This window comes from Nesoenas mayeri, assembly GCF_963082525.1.
Source record: "Nesoenas mayeri genome assembly, chromosome: 1".
Classification (NCBI taxonomy): Eukaryota; Metazoa; Chordata; class Aves; order Columbiformes; family Columbidae; genus Nesoenas; species Nesoenas mayeri.
The window spans coordinates 177,112,316-177,129,423 of NC_137541.1; the positions used below are offsets into that span (position 1 = coordinate 177,112,316).

Here is a 17,108-nt window from a genome sequence, read left to right on the forward strand (position 1 = left end):
CAAGTTTGTATTTTTGTGTCTTTATTTTTTAAATCAATATCTTAACTATGTTGCTGGATGGAATTTAAAACTTTTTTTTTCCTCCCATTCTAGGAAGATATGAATTTAAATGAAGACAAGAAGATGCCATTGAGAGAAAAGGATTTTAATACCAAAAAAGAAATGGTGATGCAATATATTAGTACTGCTTCAAAGTCTGTAAGTAATTTTCTCTGAAGTACACCAACAATAACCTAATATTTGTGTTATTTCCTGTTGGAGAGAAAAAGCGATGATTCATGCTACATTCTTTTCACTAACTTTATTTCTCATAGACACAAACATTTTGAAAGGGCATTATCTCATTCATTTACAGGTTGCAATGACAGATATTCACTTTTACTTGAGGTGTGTCCTCTGTACACAAACCAGGATTTTCTGGTTAAGATATGGCTTTAGCCGAGATGGAAAGATTCTCCAGAAAACTTGTTGGAAAAGTTTAATGTGAACCTGTTTTCTAGCACTATTTAAAAATAATTCGTTATCTTCTTAGCTTTTTTCATACTTGCCTTCAGTACAGAATTCATGTTGTGACACTATGTAAAAGTTGATAATGAAAGTGTTGCACATTAGTGTCCATTTTCTTGATAATTACTGGTTGTTTTAGAGAAGTGCAAGAAGTTGTGTACTTCGCAGTTTAAGGATTAAGCTGGCATAAAAAAAAAACTGCTTTAATTTTTGAAAAGTGGGGACTGACTCCACTGTTGAATGCTACAGTGCTAATATTGTCCTCAGACCTTCTGATTGTTTTAGAATTCATATATTTGATTCTTTGACTTTCACTGCTCCATGCATGTAGAGGTATCAGTAAAAATTGCCCATATGTGATTATAACTAAATACTGAGAAAAGAAGTCATTAAGTAATTTAAATGAGGTATTTATCTTATTTTCTGCTTTAAATGTTGTACCTCATTAGTGTAATGCTTTACCACTTTTGGGAAGGGAGGTGCCTAGTATAGGACTAAACTGTCTCAAGACTGTTTTATTTAAGATGAACTTATCAAAGCTACTAATCATTCTATAGCATAAATATTCCTTAGTAACAGACGATTAGGAGGTCTAGCCTGTTTTTCTTTTTTAGAGATATTTCATGAAAAATTAGGAAACTTCAGGTTATTAAGTTTGAACAATATTCTTTGAAGTTTCTCAGCCCAAAACAGCATGTCAAGGTTTATGTTGTTGACACCCTTAGGCTCCACATGCATTCTAAGACCTCAGTTGTTTGATCTAAAAAGTAATGTGATAATAGGACATGTGTGGCTGTACAGAATTGCTGTGTCAGCATCTATTGCTGGAATTTTAACATTGTGATGGTGGTGATGTTAAGACTCTCTTTCTCAAGAGAAAGGTTTTCATGTTAACTTTTTACGTTTTGGCACTTAATACTTGCAGAGAACTGAAGCCTAAAGCAGAGTAGGTTTAATTGATCCGTCTCTCTGAGTACCATTTGCAGTGAATATTTTTTTCTTTTCTATTTGGTTTTCGTGACGCTTGTGTTTTGGCAATGGAGCTGCTTCTGCTATGCCCAAAGCAGCCAGGCAAGGTATTCTTTTGAAGAGGATAGCTGTGTTTCCTTCCCCAGAGTACTGACTTGTTTCTACACACTCTTGTCTTGCATGTTTTCATAAAGCCCCCAACAGCATTTTTTTCCTTTTCGTTCCGCTCCCTTCTGCTGCCACCTCACCTATCCCCCTTTCTGTTTTGAGAGATCACTGAGGACTAATTCACATACAAGGCAACTCCTGGCTTTACTGAATGCTGTTGCTGCTGTTTGTGCCCCTACTGGAAATGGCATTCACTCACTGTATAACTGGGAGGAGCTGTTTCTGTGATGCATAGATTCAGCTGTTTGATACAGTAGTACTGCAGATGAATTCAGTTTAGTGCAGGAGCTACTGGGAGGGGAAACCCCTTCCCTTGCCCTTGCAAACTCTTTGTTCCTGGCATGGTTTTTCATACTTCAAGTGCATTGGACTGTCCTGCTGCCTTCTCAGTCTAGAGAGAATATATACACGAAATGGCCAGGGTACTTGTCTAGATTTTGGTGTACCTTGATTTGATGAGTGTCGTACCTTATCATAAGAGCTGAAATGCTCTATAGCTCCTGCATACTACATACAACTAACCCTTCCATCTCAGGTCTCTCTTTCTATGAGTGATACTGCAGTAACATCTTTTAATAGTTTATGCTTCTCAAATTTAAAGAAGATGGGTACTAAGCTATATTGTGTTTGGGCAAATATCCTCATTTGCAACTGCTGTGCAGAGTACTAAACAGGTTTCATTTAAAGAAATGATCATTAGAAAAACTATTATATTTAAGAACAGAGGTGCAGCCTTGAAAGAATTAGTGAAAACAAGCAGCCTCTGGTCATCAAAGTAGAATTCATTATAGTCAAAGCTTCATCATTGACCCCAGTATCAGGGTTTCTGTTTCTTAGAAATACAGAACTCCTTTCCAGCATTCACAGAGCACATCTCTGTTACTGATCCACCTAGAAATTATGCTGGGTTTGGTGGGACCATGCTTAGGTACTTATTTATGTATAGAATACTGTGACCTACCTCTGTATATGCATGAGATGTTTAGAATGAATCCTTCACTTAAGGAACCAAAGTTATTTAAAAGTAACCAGAGTTCTACTGACATGCATCATCCATTACTCATTGATTTCACTCCACTTTGCTTTGAGAATTCTTAAACAGTTGGCTGAAAGCATGCTTCTGTATGTATGGCTGTATATGTTTGTAAGGAACTATGCTGTTACCATCACTCTTTATAACATGTTCAGGGGCTCCCTGTAGAAGAATTGCTAAGAATAAACAGTCTTGGGGTTTGGGATACTAGTAGTTACTGACAATTTGAACAATATCAAAAATTACGTGCTTGGAAGAATTCTGCTCAAGTACCTCAGTATTCTGTTAATACTTTCTTGTTTTCTGGCAGTGTATATTGTTTAGATGAAGCCTTATTTCTTCCCCTAAAAACACCATCTTAGAAATGTATATCATATATTGTTTAAACCATCATGACTTGAAAATCTTGAATGAAATTTCTGTCTGCTATGGTGGCATGTCTTATTTCTCAGGAAACAGTTGGAGAAGGGAAAAACAGATGTGTTTAAAGGCTATTGTATGAGCGTGAATTCTCATCTACCAAAAGCAGTGTGGCTCTGTTTATTGTTAGAGATTGTTATATGTCAAATATATTTCCTGTGTTTTTGTAGCTGTTTGTATGTATTATGATTCAACATATACAAAAATGTTCCAGCCCAGAAAAGTTTTAAAAATCAGTTTCCATGTTAGGGAGTAAATACTCAAGTGGAAATAAAACCAGTACTGATATTATGTTTCCCTACCATAAGTTTTGCTGTTCTGTATGTTGAACATACATACATACACACACACACACACACACACACACACACACACACACACACAAAACTGGGTTTTTAAAGTGAGTTTTCTTCACAAGATTTTGGTTTTGTTGTGCAGCTCACTCCCTTGTAATGTTCTAACTGAATTAATTAATGCTGACTTCATACTGCATCTGCTCACATACCAGTTGTTCTTCAGCTGAGCAATTAAATTTCTAGAGGCACTGTTGCCTCAAGATATTTCCTGTTTCTCAGTTAGCTCAAGCATTTTGAGCTTAAGCAGCTTTTCCCATGCAGAAATATAGCTAATATAATCAGTTTCACAATTGGTACCAAATGCAGCTCTCATTTTATTAAAGCACTGGCAGATGTGTCATATTCTTATCGTGTTGCAGAACCATGTGTAACTATGAATAAGTGATACTTGGTACTGTGGGTGTGTTGTACAGACATTGACAGTTAATTGGCATCTTTTGCACAGGGAAGTGTTCAGGTGGGGAACTGAGCCTGACTCTGGATGGCTGGTTACTGTTTGGATGTTGATGTGAGTCTCCATTGCTTGTAACAGTGTCTTCAGATGGGTCAGATGAGACTCTCTGAAATGTCATTCTAGTGTATTCTTATAGTCTGGCTGGACTCCTGTCCCATGGGACCTTTCCACTTTACACATTGCTATTGCTTGTATTAAATTACTTCCCAAATATCTTCTAACTGTTTTAGCTATGTGTCTTGTCCACATGACTGCCCTGCACGACTGTGCATCAAAAGAAAGCATTTTTGCTGTCTATTTTTAAGTATCTTAGCTATATCCAACTTGGTCTATTTTACAGCAGGAAATTTTGTGAGAAGTCACTGGAAATGACAGATTTTCTACCCAGAATATTAATCCATATGCTTAGGCATCCAAGTAGTGCTTACCAACCAGTCTATGCACAGCAAGAGCTGCCAGGAGAATTTCTGGGACCTTTTGAAATTTCCAGCTGGAGACCTCCTGTAACATTTAGTTAAACACTTCGTTATGAAGGCTGCTCGGAGTTCTTCTGGTCACCCTGTCTGTAGTCAGTCCATTATCTCATCTATGCAGAGACCAGCTGGGAAGATCCAGGGTCACATGCTGAACTGTATATGCTGCTGGTGCATACAGGCATGGCCCTGATCCCCTCTTACACTGCAATTGTAACAATTTCTTCCTTATATAACAGCCGTAACTCAAATTCACCTAATAATGCCTCAGGGGTATATACTGTCTAGTCTTAGAATGTTTGGGTATTATGGTAACAGGGTGGATGTGCTCAGTGTATAAGCTCTTGAACAACCAGACAGAAACCCTTGTTGCCAGTTCCCCTTAGCCAGTGAATTTGCAGTGTTTTGGGCAACTCATGGTGTAGTAGTCTTTACCTTCCGTGTTTTATTAACTCTGATACTGAGTTCTTAATTCTATGAATGCTTTTTGTTTTGTTTAGGATCTTCTACATTTGGCTTGGAGATTCTCTCCAGTTGTTTTTTCATTCTTCTTTAGATTAGCTGTGTCAAAGCTGTAGAGGAACTGTCAGAAACAGATTTTTTTTTTGCATGGCTTTGATTTAGCAACAATTTAGAATTTATTATTATTTTTGTGCTAGATTACCAGATTAGGTCATATAACTTTTACTAGCACTTAATCATCAGCTAGTTCAAATGAGTGATTGAATGAAATTTGTTTTAATCAATCAAAATAGCAATTTAGTTAAACATTTGTAAATGTTAAGGTTCAAACAAATTAAAACAGGGTTTTCTTATCTAAAAACATGCACGCACACACACAAAGACAAATAGACAAAACAGTTCTAAAATTAATACACACACACACAGAAAGGTTAACCTATAATTAAAAGTTCCCTTTCATGAGTTTTATACATTACTCACCTTTATGTGTTGACATTCATGGTCAAACAGCATGAAATTAGCCCTTTGGTTCCTCTCAGAATCGTCAGTAGATGATCATTGAATCTTTGCAAAATTTGGCCTGAATTGTTTTTTTCTTCAGTTCAGTACTGAAAATTAAGATGTTTATAATGCATAAACAGAATCCATTCATTACAAAAGTTGTATTTCAGCAGGTGTGCATGATACATTTCTGCCTTTGATGCCTACGATTTTTGACTGCTTATTATAAATTTGTTCATAAATTGACAAAAATTCAGTCAGCATTTAGAATAGATAGTAAATGGATAACGAACAGGATTAAATTATACATTTTATTTTCCTGTTTGTTTATTTGTTTGTTTGTTTTTTAAGAACAGAAAAGAAGGTTAACCAGTAATAACCTGTTCAAGTTCTAAATTTGCCAAATAAAAAATGAATGTGTTTTCTGTGTTTCAGGGAAGTCTCAAGAACAGACGGAAGATTTCACCCCAAGAATTTATTCAGGAATTAAAATCTGGTTCAACAGATGAAAGACTAGTCACTTGCTTAGAATCTCTCCGCGTGTCCTTAACTAGTAATCCTGTCAGGTAACATCATTAACACATATTGCAAAGATTAATTATATTCTTATTTCTTAATGGATTAATATTAATGGATCTGTAGATGTGCATGTTTCAAGGTTTTCTAGTTAATGAATGTATATGCATTATATGCATTAGTGAATGGCTGTGCCTTTTTTTTTTTCTCATTGATTATGTATCTTCCGTCAATGTATTTTTCTGTAGAGTTAACTGATCTGTACAAGGTAATGCTAAGAGAATGTAAAACAAGTGTAGTGCAGAGCAGTTCGCTTTGTTTTCTAGTGCTAAATAGTCAAACTTTTTTTTTTTTTTAATGTTTGTTTTTGAAATATTCTCTTAACTCTTTAATCTTGTAACTTTGTCAAAGTGATCAATAATGAGACATAGGCACCTTGGTGTTTGTGAGCCAGAAAACATATATGTTTTTAGTTGTGTGTTCCTTCTTCTGTCCATTGTGCTTAAGGCTTTCTTCCTTGTGGTCTTGTAGTAATTTCTGCTGTATCTGTGGGGCTTATGTATACAGAACAGACCACAACATTAGTTTACCTCTGGGTTTTCTTTTTTAACAAAGGCTAACTCTGCAGTAATCATAACTCTAACACTGATATCGATCTTTACGTTTAACTTTGATTTGATCCATGCAGCTTGATTTGTGTATTCTGGCTTTATTTTATTAAATTATATTTTTTTCTATTCTACCTTATTTGCAACCTTTTGCTTTAGAGTTCCTATTTAAGCCAATGGTTGAATACATGATTTTGGGGAAGTGTTTTGGGTTTAGTTTAAAATAATACAAATGTGATATGATTAAGAAAGGATTAGACAATTTTCTTTTTTCTGCATCTGTCTTGACAGAATTGTTGATGTGGATCTTCTGTATGCGTGTTTGCTTCTTTCCTTCTATTAACTTGTTTTTTTTAATTGGATTGTCTTATTTAGAAGATGTAATGGTTCACATGGGAAGATACATGTTTTACATTAACTCAAGTTCTTCTGATGGAGAGTTTTACAAAATATACTTCCTTTCTGAATGTGATAGCTTGGTATTTTAGCAGACTGACAAAAAGCTGAGTGTTTGCTCTGGGTAGTGTAAGTAATCTGTATTCTTTTTGTGAAAGCAGAGGAAAGGGCAATAGTAATGCAACAGTATTTTGGGCACTTGATCATTCTCGGCATCCTCAGTTGCTGGATATATATGACAAAGTGGCTCCACACAATTCTATCTCATACTAGACATTTCCTAGCACATCTTATAGGATCATCTTTAGGTCAGATATGGCCAGTTATACCAAAAATAATTGACAGATATTTGCCTAATCTATTTCAGAATGAAACACTTATCCTGGAAGGAGAAAATTGTTTTCATAAATATATACTTTTACGGGAAAAACATAGAAGCTTCTGATCTGATTCTTTCTTCTGATAAGTCCATTACAGTTCTATATCTAGCAGATACAAAGAACTGTTTAATCCCATCCTACTATGATACTGGAAGTACTATGTATTTCTAAAAGCTATTGCATCTCCCTTATGTTATTTCCAATAGAAAAGCTTATTGTTCCCAGTAAAGTCCCACCATTATAGCAATATCTAAATATTCTGTTTACTATTCAAAAGTGGTGATAAATTTTACTCAATGTGTACAATGGTGTCTAAATAGACAAAACAAAGAAAATAATGGAGAGGCTATAACCTAACTAAAGAGAACTTTGTAATATTCTTACTAGTTCTGATCAACTTGTTGTTGAACTTCTGACATTGCAGAATGGATGATTCCTTTTTACAGAAAATATTTTATTTTGTTAATACATGACATGGCATTTACTCAGCTTAAGCCATTTTTAAGTAATAATTTAAAGAATGCACAGATGCTATTGGTACTACACGCACAACAAGATCATTTTGATGATGAAGATGGTGAAAAGTATTACATCTTCATCATGCTAACTATGTGTGTTCTAAATGGAGATGGTTTTGTAATCAGTTAACAGGTAAAAGTAATAGCTAAAAGGAGAAAAAGTATGGAAGAGATATTATGAAAAAATTATGAAATAATTTTCTGTCTTGTTGGTCAAAGACAATAATATGAGATCCAAGGATTGTCTTATGACATGGAAAGTTGACTAATGGTGTCAGGAAATATTCCTGCCTCTTATAGAAGAGTATTCAAGTACTTGTGAATTAATTCTATAATTAAGAATTATAAATTCACCCTTTATAAAAGCAATTCCCTGAGCAAATAGTCTCTACAATTTCTCTGTTTGTATTTGTATTTTTGTTGCTTTTGCAGACAACTTCTCCTTCCTGCAGTGGGATTTTGTTAGTTTGAAGTTTAAAATATCTGTGCCATACACAGACAATGAAGTCTAAAGAGCAAAATATTTCTTTTGTTATGACTATGAATTACAGTGTTGGCCATGAACTTCAGGTTTACATACTTGATCAAAGATCATCTTTTCAGCAAGATGAACAGCTACTATCAAAGGGATAGGTGCAGTTACTTGTGTTTGATATCAGGGAGTTTTGAGCATTAGTGAACAGGGCTGTGAAACGCTGTCTCATGTGGAAACAGCGTACCCAGATTTAACCTCACCAAAAGATAGCTTTGGGAAGAGTTGAGATTTCAATTTTTTGTTGTGTTCTCTTGGAGATATTCATATGGATTAATATCTTGGGTGGCCACTTGTCCAATTCCTTCAGGCTTTTCCTTCATTCTCTGTCATTTACAGTTAGATTCTGACCTTTCCAGGAAACCCTAGAACAGTATGTAGCAGAAATTTTTCTTCACTTCCTTTTCAAGGTTTTTTTAATTACAGTTCTGTGCCAAAGAATGTATAAAAATAAAAACTACTAAATGTAATGGCTACTGTAATTTTTTAATGTTTCTAAATTTAAGGTTATCCAGTGCTTCAATGAGTGAATGGAATGACTCTTGATCTTCTATTGAGCAAAAAGTTGATTTGGGATTTTAAAATGATCCAGTTATACTGCTTTTAGTTATGCTGACAATTTTAATTCATTGTAATTACTCTTTGAAATGTCAATCTTTAAATGTCTTTTCTCTTTCTCCCTAGCTGGGTCGAAAACTTTGGTCGAGAAGGTCTGGGGCTACTGTTGGATGTTTTGGAAAGATTGGTTGAGACAAAAAAGTAAGGACGATTTCATATAAAATTGCCAGCTTTTCTTAGTATGTAAACAACATCTAATTACACTAAATTTTTTATTTCTTCAGCCAGGATAAAATTGTGAAGAGGAGTCAGCACAAGGTTATACAGTGTTTGAGAGCCTTCATGAATAATAAGGTATAGGATTTTCTTTAATCTAGAAATCTGAATTACTACAGTTCAATCAGATAATGTACATTGGTCAGTGGGTGTAAGACTACAATTGGAAGAATTGTGTTGGTCAGGTGTGGTTTGAAGTTCTTTCTGCTGCCACTTCCTCTGCAGAAATATATTCAGAGACTTGTATAAACTTCTGATGCTGGTGTATACCCTTATTACAGACTAAGTGACCCAGTTTGGACTTTTCTCTCACTTAATTTTTTTTAATTAAGTATTTGACAGACTTAAATGTCATTTGAGGGAACTATCACTGTCTTTTACTGGATATTCAATACAGTCATTTGGATTTCCTCCAAATCTTCTTACAACTGTTTTTCTGTTGTTTAGTATGGATTGGAAAGAATTTTGGGAGAAGAGAGAAGCCTTTTGTTGCTGATCAAAGCAATTGATCCTAAGCAAACTAACATGATGACGGATATAGTTAAACTCCTTTCTGCAATGTGCATTGTTGGAGAAGAAAACATGTAAGTACTGTATTTAGCCTGAAACAGTAAGGTAATTTTAGGATATCCAAAATTCTAATTATACTTGAAATAAATGCTAAAATTTTCAGCTTAGGTTTGAAAGTAATACCTGTACTATATTGCCAGTTTTCAGAATACCTTTGTCTGTGATTCTTATTATGGTCATATCAATATGAGTTTTCTTTTTGATGCGTGGATCTACTGGTTAGATGGAAGCAGCCATTCTTTTACTTAAAAATTTTTAGCATGACTTTTAAAGTATCTTAACCATTGTAATCCAGTAAGTCATTCTTTGGCTACAGAAATCTCCAGGAAATGAAGTAATGCTTATACGTACTAAATTTGTATGCAAGAAATTGAAGAAGTTGAATACTTCGGCAACATGGCTCTTCAGATAACAAATGAACAGCAAGGTTAAATATTATATCTCTCCTGAGTGAAATGCTTTTCTTTTCTTACAGCCTTGAAAAAATTTTGGAAGCTATAACAGCAGCAGCAGAGGAAAGGAATGTTGATAGGTTCTCTCCTATTGTAGAAGGTCTTCAGGATAACTCAGTTCAGCTGCAAGTAAGCAAATTTTTTGCACAAATCTCTGCAACAAGCAAAAATAAAATTGCTCATTTTTCTGTATTGAACAAGACATTACAATAAAAATGGGGAGAGACACAGTTTCAAATAAGGGTCAGATTTTGCAGTGTTGTTTATAATGTTATCTTTTAAAAAGCGCCATGGAAAGACTCAGTGGTGAGAAACACAGAGGCGTTGCAGGTTAATTTGTTGATTTCTGTTTGCCCAAATTGTACAGATTTTGGGAGTTATATTTACACTACCTTCTAAAATAGAGCATTAGTCATATATATTCAGGTGTAAAAATATTATCTCACTTCTGGTGATATTTGTTGAAGCTTTAATAACAGTAAAAAACAAAGTTTTTAGGCAAGTGCTTTTTATAATTAATGTTTAAGCCAGCATGAAATCTGTTCCCCGTGTCCACTTTATGATTTCATAAAATTGTACCCAGAGAGTCTGAAGAAAGAAATCCTGCACTTTATTTTCAATTTTCAGTTTTTCTCAGTTGAATATAGAGTTTACAGAAAAAGATACAAAGTGTTACACTGCATTCGAATGGTTATTATAAATCATTGGTTTAAAAGTGTAAATATTAACTTGTATTGATTTTCATGTACATCAGTGGAACTGAATGCTGTTTGTAATTGCCTTTCTTCACGAACATTACAAAAATGGCAGAAGGTGAATCCCAAGTTTGGAAGATATGATTGTGTTACTCCACTGTCAACTTTTGGATTAAATAGTCCATGTCTGACAGTAAAGAGTGCTGTTTGTTTCATCTGTATCACAGAAAAGCTAGCCATAAAGAAATATCTGAAGCTGGAGAATAGTTTGTAGTTGAATTATGCCAGTACCAGCGGGATTCTCTTTTGAAAAATTGTCCTTCCTTTCTTACTCTTTCTGTCTCCTAATCATGGAATGGTTTGGGTTAGAAGGCACGTTAAAGATCATGTAGTTCCAGCCTCTCTGCCATAAGGGGGGGCATCTTTCACTAGATCAGGCTGCTCAAAGCCCCATCCAACTTGACCCTGAGTACTTCTAGGGATTGGGGACCCACAACTTCTCAGGATACGATTGGCTTTTTGGGCCATAAGGGCACATTGCTGGCTCATATCTAATCTTTCATTTATGAATATCCTCAAGTCCTTCTCCTTAGGGCTACTCTCTGTTTATTCAGCCTGCACAAATACTGGTCATTGCCCTGACCCAGATGCAGGACCTTGCACTTGGCCTTGTTGAACTTCATGACGTTCATATGGGCCAACTTCTCCAGCTTGTCAAGGTCCCTCTGGATGGCATCCCTTGATGCTCCCATCCTCAGCTTCCTATTATGTGATTTCATACCTCTTCATTATAGAGCAGAGCTTTTTATAGTTACAGTTGCTTATTCACCTTTTTTTATTTGTAGTCTCTGAATAAGTTGCTTTCTGACCCTTTTTAGTAGTCTAAAAAGTAATTTGTAGTATAACTTGTTGAGTAAACAAAGTAATTTTTCTTTTTTATCCAGTATTGTGAAAATCGCTACCAAAGCACTTTATTTTCTGAAGTGCGTCCTAGAATACACATTCTAGGAGTGCTCAACTGAAATCAGGGGACTATCATATAAAAGATGGAGATAGCAAATAACTATCTGGTTAAATTAAGTTACTTTAATTTGACAAAGAAATTATTGCCTTCCATTTATTTTGGTTGTTCCGTTTCTGTTGTAGTGTTCATAGGTATCCCTGTGTTCTTTGTCCTGAGCGAGACATCCGAAAGCAAGATTTTTCTTTCTTTAAATCTTGCTGTCATAGCCATAGTGGGCATTGGTTACTATAACAGGACAAGTTTAGCTTTGAATTACTGCTCAGTTTTCTGGCAGTAGGAACATATGGCGATGGTGTAATTACCAGGTGAGGTGGTAACTGAATATCTTTTTGTTTTGTTTTTTTTTTTAAGTCTTGTATATGTTAGTTTATCTCAGTATGGATTTATTACACTTAATTAAAAAATTTTGAATGAAAATCAAGGATTTTATAGATTTTGTAGTTCCCTTCTTTGCTTCAACCTTGAAGATTTCTAAATGCCTGTATAAGCATATTGCACTCCACTACCAATGTTGATAGTCAAAGTTGCTTAGGAACATCAGACAGCCAGTTTCACGGTCAAGAAGGTCAATAAGGCTGGAAGTATAGAATATTTTGTTTGTTCTTATATTTTATTTGTTGTTTGGTTTTGAAAATTTTTAAAAGTTATCAGGTCGACATTGGTTTCATACAGAAGGTGTTGATTCTGCCAGAGTGTACAAAGGTTTGTCTTTTTTCTCTCTTTTTTTTTTTTCTTCCCAGACTTTTTATTTTGCTAATGTATTGAAAATCACAGTAATTACCTTTAGGGATCAAAAAGGAGACCTTATATTGGCAAGGCTGGAGTGGGGCTGGCAAGGGGCTATAAAGACAACTGTTAAGTAATAAATTTCTTCTTTGAGAAGTGGCTGGGGGGCTTAGCCTGCAGTTAAGATTCACAAGGAGAGGGAGAAAAACCTTTATGTTCCAGACATAGTGAGACTGGAAAGGGACTGCAGAAGGAAAGTGTAGACTACAAGACAACAAATTTGCTGTTTTTCAAGGCTTTTGAGTCTGCATTTTCCAGATTGGACATCAATTTCTTGTCATAGTAGATCCTTGCCTCAGGTATTTTTGCAAGAATCATTGCAGTTCTTCAGTATTAAATTTAAATATATGATCTCATATATTTCTGTTCTTCTCTGGGGTCTCTGTTTCATTTGGATTTCAAGGTGAATGATGTTCAGTTAACAAGTTCCTATTCAGTATGATTTTTTTTCCTCCATATTTTAGCGTCCTTGAAATAGAAGGCAGTATGAATTTGGGCCAGGTGTGCAAGCTTGGGCATGTCAGATTTTCAGGACAGTATAACTATGATCTTGCTGCTTTTCTTATTTTTTTTAGTCTTCACTTTGCTTGTACTGCTTGCTTGGTTTTCTTGGATATTTTTGTTATTTGATCAACTTGAGAAACAACAATGTGAAAAGTGTGGTGATTTTCTGCTATGCTTTTTTTCTGTTGTTTTAATATATATTAAGAAAATTTTATTAATAAATCAGTCAAAGAATTTAAAAAGAACTCAAAATGCAGGAATTAGTTTTAATGTTGAATAGTGGTAGTTCAACGTTTGTATTGGATGAGCAGCTTCTTTCTTTGGCATGAATATGGATATCAATAACACTGTTAAGAGTATTTTGATTCAGTAGGGAGAAATGCTTTAGGTCACAGAAATTATATTTACCAATTTCAGGCTATTGTATCTGACTCAAAAGAATTCAAGACTCTGTGTTCTCTATAGTGCATATAAAGGTTTGAGACTTCCAGGTCCATCACAGCACTTATATGAGATTCCTAAATTTTAATAGTATCAAGAGCAATACTTCTCTGACTATTCTTTACTGCCTTGTAGGTGTTCAGAGTCCTGAAATTGATTTATTTATTTATTTATTTTTGAGTGTAAGGCTTCCAAACGTAATCTTGAATTTTATGGAGCTGCATATACTTGCATGTGTCTAGATTTAATAAAGAGATCTGTTTTTCTATGCAGTTTAAAAAGCACAAACTACCTTAGAAGCAGCCACTTTATTAGGAGCAGCAGGTAAATTAAACTAATTTGATATACTTGCCCTTTATCCATGATGGGTACCCAAATGGGCATTTCACCCATTTTCCCCCTTTTAAAAATTAAATAAAAGTATAAGGGCCACTCTGAATCTATAAATATATCTTATGGATTAAACTGCAGGTCAATAGATAGTTGCTCTTTTGAATTAACATTTGGGAATAGGCTTCAGAAATTATAATCCTTTGTTAACAGCTGTTGGTAAGCAGCCCCTTTAATAAATAGATACCAATATTAATGGCAGTTGAGACAGTTGGTATGCAGGGGGAAAAAGGTCATAGCTGTGTATCTCTGACCACTTACAAACATGAGCACTTTTGTACTCACTGTTTGCAGCGATGCTCAACTCCATCACTGAGACACCACTGATGAGAGAACCGAATCAGTGCAGAAAACTTCAGCTGAGTTGTTAACTGTACTTGTATGCCTTCTCAGGATAGTGGTGTACTTCCATTTGGTATTTTTTATTCTCTGATATAGGACATAGGAGCACTTTTAAAACTGAGAATTTAATCTAAATGTTAAATTGCAATACTTCAGCCAAATATATTAATTTGTCTTGACTGAGAGTGTTACCCTAAAGTTCATGAAAATAGGTAACATTTTGCTGTTTCATTTGCTGTGTCTTTTGTAGACATGGAAAATTTAATGAAAGTTCTTTTTTTGAGTTACACTTCAATTTGAACACATTCTTTCTGCTAAAAGGCTTTCTTTCATTTTAGACTCCACAAATGCTAGATTTCTTTTTTTTTTAAGACCAGAAAAGTCAAGGTTTCTCATGTGAATCAGTTGTAAACTTTTATAACAATGACATTGACCTGGTAGTTCATTTGACAGTGTTTTAATGAGGCAAAAGTTTACAGTTGTCAGTTACTTGGCATACTTGCCTTGATTATCTGCTTGATATATGTAGGCTTGCTTTGTGGCAGTTCAATTTGACACTAACAACTGACCTTTTCAGTTTTGAATTGACTAACATTTCTGTTACTTGAAGGCTGAATATATAAAAAGCTTCAGTATGATGATTTTTGTGTTTTTATTGAAAGCTCTATGTATCTACATTTTGCATTGGTTGAAAGCAAAGGATATTCTTCCTCTTGTCTTTCATAAAACCCAAAATTATGGAAAACATACTTAAATGTTGGTTCAGGACAAGATTGCTGATTTAGTTTGAGAATGTAACTACAGTCAGGAGTAATATTGAGTTTTTGGTTTTATTAAAGTAAGTGTAGTTCAGCATCTTAAGCCTGTGCTCAAGAAAATGTGTACAAGGCAATCCAGTACCTTGTATACTTAAGGCGACAAGCAAAAAGTTTAATATTTCCATTGTTCAAGTCACAGAGACAGGAAATGCAGCTCTTCTGACAGAACCCATTTTGATGTATCTAAAACAATGACAACAACAAACTGTGTGTTTGCACAGTTGTTCTCATTCTTCTTGTAGAATCAAATTAATGCTTCTGCTCTCTAATCATCATCTTTCATCACTGTTTCTCAAGCAGGCAGTTTAACTTCATCAGTAGTATTGCTCTCTCAGTATTTTCAGTTGTCAGGGAACACCATTTCATCTTTGTTTTTCACCTAATATTATGAGAATGTGAAATGGTATGTTCTATGATATTTTGGTTAGCTGAATCACTTGGTGATTCTTGATTGTTCTGTGCTAATGAGATCATTTCCATAACTGCATATATAACAGGATGAATCAGAGCAAAGCAAATATTATCAGTCTCTACATTTAGATAATACGTGTTTCAGATGCGTGTAAAGGTACATGCATGTGCATGGTACATCTCAAAGTCATTACTAAGTTGTTTTTTTTTTTCTTTTGGTCATTAGCAAAGGTAAATAATGGATGAAGATCAATATAGTGTCTGTACCAAAGACAAATCTACAGCCTGTTTAGTACTGGCAAGCGGAATTTAACTAAATATGAATAATCTTTACAGACTTTTCTACAAATGCATACTCTTAGTAAGAGTGAGAAAAGTAGAAAAATCTTACTACAGTTCCTCTTATTAAAATGGGGAAGATATGACATAAGGCGAAATCTACCCCATAGTTAATAATAATTTTCTTGCAAGAAAAAGCTGCTCTGAGCTACTGAGATGTACCTGACGTCTTCTACCAGAAAAGGACTGGCTGGTTTATTCTTTCTGGCTTTGAACTGGGAAAAATGCAAGTTTAAAGTACAAACTGTGGAATCCTCAGAAAATGCATCTTGTAACTTGATAGACTTCACTGGTTAGAATCACAGAAGACTGGGATTTCAAACTGTAACTTCTCACTTAACATGGTCTAATTTTTTATGGAGGAAAACATTCAAAATTTTGATATTCTATGTGAACTGTATTGTGATCCATGCAAAGTTCTTCCTTACCAGAAATAATGTGTGTGCATCCATCAGTATTTGCCCATCTCTTAAATAAACATGCAAAGTCAAGTATTGTAGGTTTCCCTACCGTGTGGCAGCAGGGTGTTAAGTGTTCCAGATGGAATACACTCTCAGACTGAAAAGTCCTCTGAAAGCTAACACGATGGACTATACTTAGCTGCAGTTCTTTAGGGATGAAGAAGGGAAGGAAGCATCTAACCAGACTGTCAGCTGAAGTGAAAGATTTACTCTTGTCTTTTCCCTGAAGAAAGTGCTTCTGCATGCCTCCACTGCATCCCTGCTGTAAGCAGCAGGATACTCTCAAGGTGTAATTACTGTTTGTGTTAGAGGTGTCCTTCAGGAAAGAGTACTTGGAAACTGCAGTCATCAGCACCAGAACAAAATTTTAGAAGGTACATTAGAGAGCTGTGTGTTACCATATGTCATTTGCTGTTAGAGCCTAAAATAATTTCACTTCTTCAGGCATCTTCTTAAGGGCAGACTGACACCTATAGAATCTACAACTCTTCCTGACTCGCTTTACATAGAGACCATTTGTGCAGTATGTTTTACTCACAATGACTTTTGCTTTCCTAGGAAGCTAATTTACCTATCTTCATTAAACTTCATACTACCTCAGCTGAAGTACCTCTTCATTTATTGAAGATGACACATCTTTTTTGATATGGACACAGCCTTTCTACATTATGTCTGTGCGTGAAAATTTAAAAGGCTGTCTGTCTGTTTACAGAATCTTATCCAAGGTAACTGAGTGTAAAAGAATGCG

At 35.0% G+C, this 17,108-nt stretch overlaps 1 protein-coding gene across 1 annotated transcript in view; it reads left to right on the plus strand.

Moving 5' to 3' along the window:
- Nucleotides 1–17,108, plus strand: part of DIAPH3 (diaphanous related formin 3) — a gene marked incomplete at its 3' end in the record, with an annotated part of 225,994 nt that overhangs the window by 28,875 nt on the left and 180,011 nt on the right. Inside the window, exons 4-9 of the mRNA XM_080345569.1 lie at nt 94–198; nt 5,779–5,909; nt 8,978–9,052; nt 9,136–9,205; nt 9,575–9,711; nt 10,173–10,278. Of these exons, the coding sequence (XP_080201695.1) occupies nt 94–198; nt 5,779–5,909; nt 8,978–9,052; nt 9,136–9,205; nt 9,575–9,711; nt 10,173–10,278 (624 nt within the window). The remainder of the gene's footprint in view (nt 1–93; nt 199–5,778; nt 5,910–8,977; nt 9,053–9,135; nt 9,206–9,574; nt 9,712–10,172; nt 10,279–17,108) is intronic.